Source organism: Panthera leo, chromosome A2 (assembly GCF_018350215.1).
Source record: "Panthera leo isolate Ple1 chromosome A2, P.leo_Ple1_pat1.1, whole genome shotgun sequence".
Classification (NCBI taxonomy): Eukaryota; Metazoa; Chordata; class Mammalia; order Carnivora; family Felidae; genus Panthera; species Panthera leo.
Window position 1 is genome coordinate 12,528,266 of NC_056680.1, and position 12,409 is coordinate 12,540,674.

Consider the following 12,409-nt stretch of genomic DNA (forward strand, 5'->3'; position numbering starts at 1 on the left):
GCCTCTGCCCTTCTCCCCCACTTGCATACATGTTCTCTCTCTCTCTCTCAAAATGAAAATTTTAAATTTAAATTTAAAAAAAGGAAGGGAGGGGCGGCTGGGTGGCTCAGTCGGTTGAGCGTCCGACTTCGGCTCAGGTCACGATCTCGCGGTCCGCGAGTTCGAGCCCCGCGTCGGGCTCTGGGCTGATGGCTCAGAGCCTGGAGCCTGCTTCCGATTCTGTGTCTCCCTCTCTCTCTGCCCCTCCCCCGTTCATGCTCTGTCTCTCTCTGTCTCAAAAATAAAAATAAAAAACATTAAAAAAAAACATTAAAAAAAAAAAAAAAGGAAGGGAATTCTGCTACAGTATGGATGAATCTGGAGGCCATTATGCTGAGTGAAATAAGCCAGACACAAAAGGATAATACCGTATGATCCCGCTCACATGAAGCACCTAGACGAGTCAGACCCAGAGGAACAACGAGTAGGATGGAGGGTGCCAAGGGCTGGGGGAGGGGACAAGGGGTCAGCGTTTAATGGGGACCAAGTTTCAGACTGAAGGATGAGAAAGATCTGGAAATGGATGCTGGTGATGGCTGTCCAACAACATGAATATCCTTAACACAACAGAAGTATACACTTACGAGTAGTTAAGACGGCCAATTTTGTCACGTATGGTTCATGACAATCCTTTAAAGAAGGAAATGACAAAGCGCCCAGCTCTCTGCACTGATCCCCCAGTGAACGGGGCTCCTGCCACTCACCCCCATCACCGACGTCACCACTGAGTCTGTGGTTTCTCCCAGATGTGAAATCCCAAGATCCCAACATTCTCTGGCTTACCATACTTCTGAACTTCGAAGGACTTGTTGTACACGTGGCCTTGCATTTCGACAAAAATGAACCATTCTCCCAGCACCGGCTGGTCGGACAGGGGGAAGGTCATGTTGGCGACGCCTGTGTGAAGAGAGACCACCCGTCATCCTGGGGCGAGTGCACGTGCAGGGTGCCAGCTGGGTGCAGCAAGGACGGAACAGAGGCACCCCGGGGACCTGCACCCCCCACCCTGCCCAGAGCCAAACCTCGGGGGAACCGGAGACGAGGCCAAGGCCCGGGCTGGCGGGGGTCTGTGCCCAACAAGCTCCCCCGCAGGTTGAAGGTGAGAGATGCGGAGAGAGGCCACCCTTCAGCTTCCTGGGGGAGCCCTGTGGCCAAGATGCCACGCGGACAGGGAGGTGACAGGCCATGGAGACAGGGCACCACGCTCAGCCACTCTGCTTCCCGCCTGAGCCAATTCCCAGCCTCGGCACTGCTGACATTTGGGGCTGGGTCACAGTCCACGGTTGGGGACATCGTAGGACACTGAGTGGCATCTCTGGCCTGCACCCACGCGATGCCAGTAGCTCCTCCCCCCACGTCACGGCGACCCCCAAGTATCCCCCACATAATGCTACATCCCCTGGGGGGCTGAACCCACCCCCTGCCCACCAGTTTGCTACCCAAACTGAACACGGATTCTCAACAGGCTTCAAGACCGGGCACTGCTCTCCCTGCAAATGGGCAGCCGGAAATGCCAGCGGCCTCCGGGACAGGGGGCAGCCTCTGCCCTGGGTCTGCTCCTTGGAACCCCAGCTGGAGCAGATACAGGGAGGAGAGTCAGGGCGGCATTTTGCACGCGCCCCGCCGCGGGGGAGTCTGAAGGGGTGCGTAGACTCCAAACCGCTGAGTGTGACGCGCTCTGCCTGTCCCCAACAGGGACACCGTGCTGGCAGTTCTCACTGGGACTCTCGCGAAAACCCAGACTCCAACAGCACCCTCTGCTTCTCTCCGCCACTCTGGAATTGGAAAACGTGACGGCCAAAGGTCCCTTTCCTCACGTATTCTGAGCCTTTGATGGTCAGAGGACACTTAGGGTACATGTCACCAGCGTGCATTTTTTCTACGGGGCCTCAGCCAGGAGCAAAATCACACCAGTTGAGCACCTCTGGTCTACATATATCACAAGGGGGTTAAAAAATTCTTTTTAATGTTTATTTATTCTTGAGAGAGAGAGAGAGACAGGGAGCCTAGGTGGGGGAGGGACACAGAGAGAGAGAGGGAGACACAGAATCCGAAGCAGGCTCCAGGATCTGAGCCGTCAGCACAGAGCCCGACACAGGGCTTGAACTCACAAGCCGTGAGATCACGACCTGAGCCGACGTCTGATGCTTATCCGACTGAGCCACCCAGGCGCCCTGCAAGGGGTGTTTTAAACGGGAGGCTAGCCGTTCCCTTCCTCTGTGTTCTTCAGATCAAGTCCACACACCTCCCCGCAATCCAAGACGCCCCGATCTCACTGCTGCTTCTGCTGTCAGCACTCCTGACTCCCGGGGCCTCCCTCCTGTTCCCAGCCTCACTCATCCACTGGCCTCTGTCTGGAATGCGTTCCCTGTCCCCCCACTTTTCCTGGCTAACTTCTGCTCCTTCTTCACTTTGTTGCTGGAAAGGCTCTTCCTCCCGGCAGCCTTCCAGGATTGTCTCTGCTGCCCCAGGCTGGGCGACAACCCCATTCTGCTCTCTCTCGGTTTGTAGTTCTCCTTCCTAGCACTCATCATGGCGGATGTCATCGCCTGTTATCGCTTAGTCAATGTCTGCTTCCCCCGCTGGCCTGGAAGTTCACCCTTTGTCAGCGGCAATGTCAGTGCCCCACTGACAGGAAAAGAGAGAGAGTTGTCCTGCCCTTGGCTCCGCCGCAGCCCGTGCAGCCCCAGGCTCCGAACTCAAGGAAGCCCTGTCCCTGCTCGTCAGCCCTCCCCAAGCCTTCTAGAGACGCTGCACTCTTACATCCGGCTCGCAGAGGCAGTCGGGGGTCCAGGAGCCCCCGAGGGGATGATGACACGAAACACCTGCGCTGGGAGGAAGATGTGGAGGGGGGGTTGGCGCCCACAAACAAGACCGTGATAGTCCCGAAAGGCCTCAAGTTATGTGCAGGAGCCCCAGCCGGATGCCGGGACCACAGAAGCATGGGTGGGGGTGCCACGCTGCAGGGAAGGGCTGGTGGGGTCCCAGGCAGAGCACATTCTATCTTCCTGGAAGATCTGTTGCACCTGCCGCCCAAAGGTGCAGCCCCCAAGCCGCAGAAGGAAGAAGGGGAGGGGACGGGAAGAGGTTTACCGCAGCAGAGTGGCTCCAAGTGTCTCCACTCCATCATCCTCGAGCCCCTGGGGTCCTGCGGGGGACAAGCGCGCATAGTGAACTCAGGGCGCCCGGCTTGTGTCCGACGCACGCGAGCACCCCCGAGCCCTCTCTCTCTCTCGGGTGGGACAAGCACGGAGGACAGGCCCCCAGATTAGCCATTTACACGGGAGCAAATGAACCCTCAAGGCGCTGAAGGGACTTGTGTGCGAACACCGGGACAAAGGGGCCAGATCTGCTCCTCGTTTAGGGAGCTGTGTGCAAATCTACAGACAGACACACACTTGGCTTGTCCCAGGGCAGATCCGGGGCCCGGGATGGACCCGGCCCCCGGCTTGGGAGGTGCTGGGACAGGCAGGATCTACCTCGACGGCAGACAGTCGGGGAAGACAGACCAGGTCTGCAGAGAGCAGGTTAATCGGCCCCAAGTCAGAGCTGTACTCACCAGAATGTAGGCTTCCAGCTGCAACACAGACAGGCAGGCAGTGAGCAAACCCCCCTATAAAGCCCCCGCCCTCTGAGCACGCTGCCACATGCCCACCAGTGCTCTGGCCTCCCCGTGTCCCACGGACCTCCCCCTGGCTCCCCAGGGGACTCGGAGCCACAGGGAAAAGCGAGAACGGAGGTCGAAACCGGAAGGAATTGGGAAGAAAGACCCGTTGCTGGTGGTGCCCCTGGCCAGGTGGTCCCGGTTGGGGGGGGGGGGGGGTGTTCCAGGCACATGGTTTTATTGGTGTTTTTTGGTTTTGGGGGGTTTTTTAAGTTTATCCAGGCACATGTTTTTAGATGCTGCTCTCACCTTCCTGCTGACAGGCCTCAGGTTTGGGGTGACAGTGAAGATGCTTATAAGCACTGGAAGAAAAGGAGACAGTCATGCGGCAGCTCAGGCCATGGCCGGCCCTCCCCCGCAAGCCTGCACGAGCCGCCCACCTCGGTGCTGGGGCTTGTACACTGGCTTGTCCGTCTGGATGAACACGGAGACGCCCCGGCCGTCCACAGTCACGGAGGTCTGGTTGTGGAAGAGGGGGCCCTCCTCTGCCCGCCGGCCGCGGCCCCACACCTGCAGGAGGGCCTGGCCCTGGAGGCCCGTGGGCACCTGCAGGCAGAGCACAGAACTTGGCGAACGACACGGCATTTCTCAACCTCGGCGCTGCTGACCCTGAAGGGCTGGATCATTCGTTGCAGCGGGGGCCATCCTGTCACTGCAGGGTGTTGAGGAGCATCCCTGGCCTCCGCCCACTGCATGCCGGCAGGACCCTCACCCCCCGGGGTCATGACAGCCAGAAATGTCTCCGGCCACTGCCAGTGGAGCCAGAATCTCCCCCACACAAGCTGAGAATCACTCAGCAGGAGCCAGTCTAAGAGTTGAGGAGCCCAAGACCTTTTTTGGGCGTCTCTAGTCTGCAGATCCCCTGGTCCCCTGTCCTACCCCTTCGTGGTCTCTTCTACAAATCCACAGCACCAATCCTGTGAAGAGTGCCTTCTGATGTGCAGTGGCCAGGGACAGTGTGTAATCTTAACCCCTGTCCAGGGCAGCCCTGCTTTCTGATTCACAAGAAAGCCGACCTGTAGTTCAAGAGGACTTATCAAAGGTTTCCCAACTATCGACATCTGGGGCTGACTCTTTCTTGGTCGTGAAGGCGGTCCTGGGCACTTGGGGGGTTCGGAGCTCCCACTAGGTGCCCTCCCCAATTGTGACAAGCAAAAAGGTCTCCATTCTCTGTCTCAAATATAAATAAACATTAAAAACAAAATTTAAAAAAAAGGGGGGGGGGCGCCTGGGTGGCTCAGTCGGTTAAGCATCCGACTTCGGCTCAGGTCGTGATCTCATGGTTCGTGGGTTCGAGCCCCGCGTCGGGCTCTGTGCTGGCAGCTCAGAGCCTGAAGCCTGCTTCGGATTCTGTGTCTCCCTCTCTCTCTGCCTCTACCCGCTTGCGCTCTGTCCCTCTCTCTCTGTCTCTCAAAAATAAATAAACATTAAAAATAATTTAGAATGCTAATAGATCTTTGTGCACAAAGACGCTTGCAACTTTCAGATTACATTACCAAAACCCTGAAAACAACCTTTTAAAAAAAATCTAACCATGTACAAGGTGGAGAGGGTTAGTAAATTAGTACATAAAAAAAGATCCAGTAGGATGCTGTTTACAATAAAGGGCAAATTACAATTACAGAGGCTTGAACACACGGACGTATGTTTATGCAGTGTGTTAAGAGAAAAGAGCAGGAAACGCCAGGGTGTCTACCCTCTAATTGCAACGATGAAAGAAATACCTTTTTGTTTTAAGTTTATTTATTTGCTTTGAGAAAGAGAGCGAGCGTGAGCAGGGGAGGGGCAGAGAGAGAGGGAGACAGAGAAAATGAAGAGTCCGACGCTTGGCGCGCCTGGTGGCTCAGTTGGTTGAGCATCCGACTTCAGCTCAGGTCATGATCTCTCTGTTCATGAGTTTGAGCCCCACATCGAGCTGGCTGCTGTCAGTGCAGAGCCCGCTTCAGATCCTCTGTCCCCCTCTCTCTGCCCCTCCCCACCTAGCATGCACACATTCACGTGTACTCTCTCTCTCAAGAATAAACATTAAAAAAAAAAAAAAAAAAAAAAGAGCCAGACTCAACCAACTGAGCCACCCAGGCATCCCTAGAAATGTCTTTATGTGGATGAAGATTTATGGGAAACACAAAAGGGAAAAGTATAGGGGATGGGATTACAGGTGAGCTTTCTCCTTTTCTCAATTTTTTCTTCATTTTTCTCACCACACATGCAACCTCTCTCGCTCCATTTCAAATCAATTATTTCCAAGGTAGGATTTATGATTTTAAAAATTCAGAGCTTACCTTGAGTTTGATTGTTCCTTTATCTACAAAAATAAAAATTAAATGACAACAGTTAAATTGGGAGCTGTGTTTTTCTGCCTCCCTGAGCTGCAGTCTTACAACTAGGAGCCTTTTCTACCCAGAGGGATTTTCTGTAGACAAACACACACACTGGGTCATGCTGGTCTGGCCTGGGCTGGGATTGGGAAAAATGAGATGTTTCCTCCTAGGTGGTGAAAGCTGAAGGCCAGAGGGGATGGACAAGGCTGAGTTATTCAGGGGAAAGTTGGCCAGCCTGTATTCAATTCACTTCACCCTTGGCCCCTACCCAAGGTAAGCTTGAAGAGAGCAAAGGGAAAACTCCAGGGGAGTGGAACAAGGAGAAGGGTGGAGAGAAAGAAGAGGAGACTGAGGTCCCCAGTGGACCTCACTCCAGTAGATCTATTTTCCCATCACCTCTCTCTTTACCCAAACAGAATCATTTACCATTCTGACACTCTCTGGGCTTTCTAGCCTCTAAGACTTGATTTAGCATCTACTGCTTTTGCCTCCCAAAACTCATTCCCCATTTTCCACTAGCAGAACCCTGATTTCCTTGGGGGCGCCACCTCCCCAGCTCCCAATTCATGAGGCTTGGTGGGGGTCTGCCCATCTCTCTTGGGGCTCTGTGCAAATCTACATAGGTCTTCCCTCAGCCACAGTGATTGGTTCAGAGTTGAACACATGACCCAAAATGGGCCAATCAGCATTGGCTTCCCCAGTCCCGGAGGTTGGGTCAGGATTGAGCACATGACTCAAGATAGAACAATCAGAGGGAATGATGGGACATTTCTCAGAGGTCTTGAGAACCGCTTACTCTCTCAACTTTGGGGAGACACAGGCCCATCCAGAAGTGAGCCTGGGAGACAGCCAGTGACGTCAGTGGCCTTTTCTAGTTGTGACAGCCCATAAACACTGTTGTTGAAGCCAACCTGATCTGGGTTTGGGGACTGGCCAACAGGACTGCTGTGCTCCCACCTGCCCAAGCCCTCTCCCGGTTTCCATTCCAGGTCAGCCTCTCCCTCGTCTCCCTGGGGGACAGGTACTGCCTTGCGGGCCTGAGAGCCCGGACATCGTCTCTGTGTCTCCTGTGGCCAAATCACACTCTGCGTGAAGAACGAGTTGTCTGTCCTGCTGGACAGGTCCCTGCTCTCACCAGCTCTGTCCAGGAGGCCAGCATTGTTGTTATCTGAGGTTCACCAAGGGCGGCAGGGGAGAGGCTGGCTGGGGGCCTGAGCTCAACTCAGTGATAGTCTGGCTGTAAGCCCAGGTCTGGGCCTAACACCACAGGGGTGCTAGAAGCTCAACAAAAGGTCTGAAATGGTCCTGCGATTCCCTCTGGGTCTAGGCCCCACCTCTAGCCAAAGCTGACACAGAAGGGTTCCCGACTCCATCCAGATCGGCACCCACAGAACCTGGGCTGCAGAGGAACAACGGACTCTGATTTCCCAGACAGGGCAGGTGGCTGCCCCTCCCGGGTCTTACTCTTCCCATCTGGAAAAGGGGGAAAAGGCAACCCGCTCTCCCTCTCCTGCTGGGAGGTGGGGTGGGAGAGAAGCAAAGCAGTGCTTGCACGGCCTGAGCCCTGGCCAGGCAGTAAAGGCCACTTTACAAAGAGAGACGAAGGAAGCACCCCAGGGACCTACCCAGGATGGCTCCCTGGCTCCGTGCCACCGCCTCGCCCTGGGCCACCAGCTGAGCCTGGACCATGACATCCCTTGGGGAGTTAAAGATGGTCACACTGATGACTTCCTCCACTCCCGAGCGGAAGACAGAGGGTGCAGCAATCAAATAGCCCCTGTAGGAGAGGAGAACCTGAGTGAAACTGACCCACTTCCGGCCTCCTTACCACTCTGGCTGCGTCAGGGTGCTCCCTGGGTGGTCTTCTACCTATGCCTGCCCACACCACGATGACACTGTCATTTTATGTTATCTGTGTCCCCCACCAACCTGTGAGCTCCTGGAGACCAGGGGCTGGTTTATTCATCTCTGAAGCCCCCGGATTAGGTAAGAATCTGGCCTCTCTGTATCTACCCAGCGCCGCGCCCCTCCTTCAGTGTCGGCATTCTGGCCTCGGGCCTTTTTAGTCAGCTCATTCTGCCCCAGGACCTTTGCTCCTGCCGCACCAACACGGCGAAATACTCCCCTGAGGAATTGACAGGATCCCACTTCATCCTCACAGCCGCCCTGGGAGATGTGCTCAAACCACCCATTTACAGAGTCAGAAATTAAGCCCTGGACAAAGCCAAGTCATGTGCCCAACCCAGGTTTCGAACCGAGGCAGCCAGACTCCAGAGCCCAGTGGCAAGAAGCAAGCAGCTTCCTGCAGCATTTAAAGAACAAAACCCTGAAAATCAACGAAATGGCCTGAAACAGGAAATGCTCTGTGAACAGTGGAACCAAAACGGCCCTCTCTTTCTGAAAATCCTCAGCTCAACTAACCGTGAAGATACTCCTGGAGAATAAGTAGCATCATCTCACTTTCCAGATGGGAAAGCAGTCGCTCCGGAAGGAGAAGGAACAGGCAGCAGATCGCATTCGGACAGGGGAGAGCCTTGGGACGCCCTTAGGGCACCCGACCTGAGGTACAGGTCCTCCTCACCTGAGTTCCTGCCTCTGTTATTCTAGAACCTTCCATGGATAATCAAGAGGTCTTATTCACCTGTAACCACGAAAACTGCTCACGATGCAACAGTAAACACCAAGAGCCTAGACAGCAAAGGCAGAAACCCAACGGTGCAGAACTACAGGCACCAGAAGGAAACAGGCAAAAGGCAAAACACGAGGCCAGGCAATGAGATTAGGAGAGATTTTCGTTTCTCAAGATCCTCTCTGGGACAACCCCACGTTCACACGACAAAGACACGAATTTAGACCCTTACCGAACATCATACACTCAGGTGAACTCAAACCGGGTCAGAGATCTAAAGGTAAAACTCTAAAAGCACCAGAAGGAAACATAGGAGAAAGGCTTTGGTGCCCTCGGGTTAGGCAGACGTTTTCTGAATACGACACTAAAAGCTCAATCCGTAGAAAAAATTGTGGACGAAGCGGACTTCGTTAAAACTTCGTGACAAATCGAGCATTTCAAAAGGCGCGGTGGGTTCCTGTTGAGTACCGTCTGGCCACAGCACCGACCCTGGGAGCCCACCGCGCTCCGTCCAGCTTGAACAGTGGCCAGAGTTCACGAATCCTGGGTTCCTACATGCACGGTCCTACTTCAGGACTGTTCGGGGCCCACAAGGACCTCGGGACATACCATGTACAAACCACGAACCATGTAACTCCAGCACTGATGGGAATCTGCAAAGACCCCAGTTTGGTAGGTACACAGCCCAGATCCAGCGATGACTGGAACCGGTAAAGACCCCGAGCTCCCCTGTGCAGCGTCTCCTCTCAGCAGTTCACATAGCGGGCGGTGACCCTGGGTACATAACTATGCTTCCTGGAGTGCATCGTCACACTAGGTACGTGCTGTGTATTATCTAATTCCACCACGGACCCAGGCATGCAATGACTCTGGCTTCCCGTGTGTCCTGTGGTGCGGCAGCATGGGAACCCCGTCTCCTTTAGGAATACTCTTGCGGCGCCTGGGGTGGCTCAGCCGGTCAAGCATCCGACTTCGGCTCAGATCATGATATGGCAGTTCATGAGTTCAAGCCCCCTGCGTCGGGCTCCTGGCTGATAGTGCGGAGCCTGCTTGGGATTCTCTCTCTCTCCTTCTCTCTCTGTCCTCCCCCCACTTCCTCTCTCTCTCTCTCTCTCTCTCTCAAAATAAATAAATAAACTTAAAAAAAAATAAAAGGAATACTCTTTCCATCTCCCAGCTCCCAGCTGACCTCCAGGGCCTCCCACATAGCCCATGCAGAGTATGGACGAGCATCTGGGGAATATACAACCCCCGTGTTCATTTTCCTTGGTCACCTCGTAAAGCCTTTGTCCAGAGCTGAGGTAGATTTTTCACCCGGAGACCCCAGAGAGCCCGAAGAAACCACATGAACTCTCCCTGAGGTTCAGGAGTTGCAGCTGTTGGGATGCTTGCTACCCAAGCACTGCTGACCTGATGCATGCCCTGGGCATGTGGACCGACAACTGGCTTCTCATCCTTTGGTCTCAGAAGGTCCCAGCCTGGGAAAGGCAGTGTATGGTAAACAGCAGACAGCACTGGTCTTACTAGAGGGTGCAAACCCACGCTGCTCTCTGGGGTCAGGGATCCCTCATGCAAAAATCACATGGATCTCAGAAGCGGGTATCCAGGGCTGTTCCCAAAACAGGATTCCACAGCTCTGGCCTAGAGGCCGACGAATCTAGAACCCCGGGTCAGTAATTCTGCAAGTTCATTTCCTAGCCCGTGTCTCCAGCACAGGGACTACATTTCCCTCGACAGAAGGTAATATCCCAGGATGACTTTAGTCAGAGGCCCACACTCCCGAGAAGTGCTTGAAACTCTGCAACTCGGAGACTCTGAACTTGGCCCTTAGAAGGCAGGGTCTCTAATTTCGGGCCAGGTCAAGCTTTGTGGTGGCGGAGGACCTGGGTGTGGCAAAATGTTGAGCAGCATCCCTGGCCTCCACTCAGTAGATTCCAGAAGCATTGCCTCCCCTAGACGCCAAGCAAAAATGCCCCTGGGATTGCCAAACGACCACCAGGGAAACAACCCCCTCCCCACTCCCCCACCCCCGCCCCACCCAACCCGGCTGAAAACCTCTGTGTTTAAGGGACGCTCGCTTTGAAAGATCAGGACAAAAATTTGCTGGATTCCAATTTCACAGGGTCCAGGGGCACCGGCACAGTACGGTGTCTTACTTCTCAAACTGTGGTCCCAAAGGAGCTGTGGCTGGAAGTGACACGACCCCCCCAGCCCCACTATTGGCCTATTTTCTGGACTAAACAAGCACTGCTTGAACAAGCCACCTCATGAAGACCAAGGCCGGCCTCAACGGCTGAACTTGGGCAGCTCCAGGCAGCCCCCCTGAACCCACCGCCTTGCAGGTCTGGAAATACTCCCGAGGACGCCAGCTCACGGGGGATTCTCCTTAGCAGCTAGTTAATTCACCTCCTCACTGTGTCAACTCACCAGAAGCTCTGTAGGCAAACTTCAAGAAAAATGTGGAAGCAAAACAAACACTTCCTCCCCACCACCACGCCCTCCCAAGGAAAACGGAACGGTAGGTCTCTCCTATTTCCCAGCCAAGACACGCACCTCTTACCTTCATGCCACGGGCAACTTGAAATCGCCACCCAAGACGACAGCCCCCGTCACGCCAAGGGGGCGAGCTGGGGAGGAGGCGCTGGCCTCGCAGCCCTAGCTCTGGGGACTCCCTGTACTTGGATGTGGCCCCCTCAAGAAGGCTCAGGGGGACCCCTTCCCAGCCCGACCCCTGGAAGTCAAGGGACAAGGTCCCGCCCAGTGCGGAGGCTGTGTAGCCTTGGACAGGTCGCTGCACCTCTCTGAGCCAGTCCCCGGGACCCCCTCCCCGAGAAGACAGCCAGCCTCCTCAGTCGCGCGGGGCAACTCACGGGGCCTGGGGCGCGGCGCACACTCCGTCCCGCGGCGACAGTAGCAGAAGCCGGAGCCACAGCAGCGGGCCGAGCAGGGCGCCCCACATTTTTCGGCTCCGCGGGGGCGCCGCGCCCGGGGAGGGGGCCGGGCCGGGGCTGGGCCAGGGCCGGGGTCCGAGCGCCGCGGTGCCCCCTGCGCCGCCGGGGGCCCTTTGTTCGCAGCCCCCGCGCCGTGCGCACGGCGCCATGCGCCCCGCTCCGCGCCGGGCCAAGCTGGGGCAGCCCCGGACCAGCCCCCTCCCGGGACCCGCCTCGTCCACGGGCCCGCCCCGCCCCCGCCAGGGTCCGCCCCGCCCCTCGCGCCCCCTCCCGGCCCCGCCCCGCGCCTTTCCCCGGACTCGGCCCCTCCACCCACTCGCCCCCACCCACTCCTGGACCAGCCCCGCCCCCTGCCCGGACCCCTGCGCGGATCCCCCCCATACCCTGCCCACGCCCTCCCCGCTCCTCGGACCCGACTGACCCCCTATTCCCCCTACACCCCGCCCCCTCCCTGCCCGGCCTCCCGACCCGCCCCCTTTCCGGACCCTGACCCGCCCCCTCTCCCTTCCGGGGACTCACCCTCTCCAAGGACTCTCTCCGGTCTCGCCCCGCCCCTTGCCCAGGCTTGACCCCACCCTGGACTCACCCCCGGCCAGGCCCAACCCAAGCCCACCCCCTTCCTCGGACCCGAGCTGTCCTTCGCCCCCAACTTCCCTTTGCGCGGGTCGTTATCCTCCTGGAACCCGCCTCCTCCCGGGACTGCCCCCCACCCGGCCTCCTCCGCCTCCTCGGCCTCATCCCCAGCCGCCCCCGCACGGCCCCCACCGCGGACTCGCCCCGCCCCGGCCACCCCCGGGGCGGCTGC

At 56.6% G+C, this 12,409-nt stretch overlaps 1 protein-coding gene across 6 annotated transcripts in view; it reads right to left on the minus strand.

Moving 5' to 3' along the window:
- Positions 1–11,642, minus strand: part of CPAMD8 (C3 and PZP like alpha-2-macroglobulin domain containing 8) — an 83,060-nt gene extending 71,418 nt beyond the window's left edge. For 5 of the 6 annotated variants that reach the window (XM_042928818.1, XM_042928817.1, XM_042928816.1 and 2 more), the window contains exons 1-8: positions 11,524–11,642; positions 7,650–7,801; positions 5,986–6,008; positions 4,084–4,249; positions 3,953–4,005; positions 3,599–3,616; positions 3,133–3,187; positions 823–936 (exon numbers count right to left, since the gene is read on the minus strand). In XM_042928818.1, the coding sequence (XP_042784752.1) occupies positions 823–936; positions 3,133–3,187; positions 3,599–3,616; positions 3,953–4,005; positions 4,084–4,249; positions 5,986–6,008; positions 7,650–7,801; positions 11,524–11,612 (670 nt within the window). In that variant the 5' untranslated portion in view covers positions 11,613–11,642. The remainder of the gene's footprint in view (positions 1–822; positions 937–3,132; positions 3,188–3,598; positions 3,617–3,952; positions 4,006–4,083; positions 4,250–5,985; positions 6,009–7,649; positions 7,802–11,523) is intronic. The other variant, XM_042928815.1, reaches the window with a different exon arrangement.
- Positions 11,643–12,409: the final 767 nt, after the last annotated feature.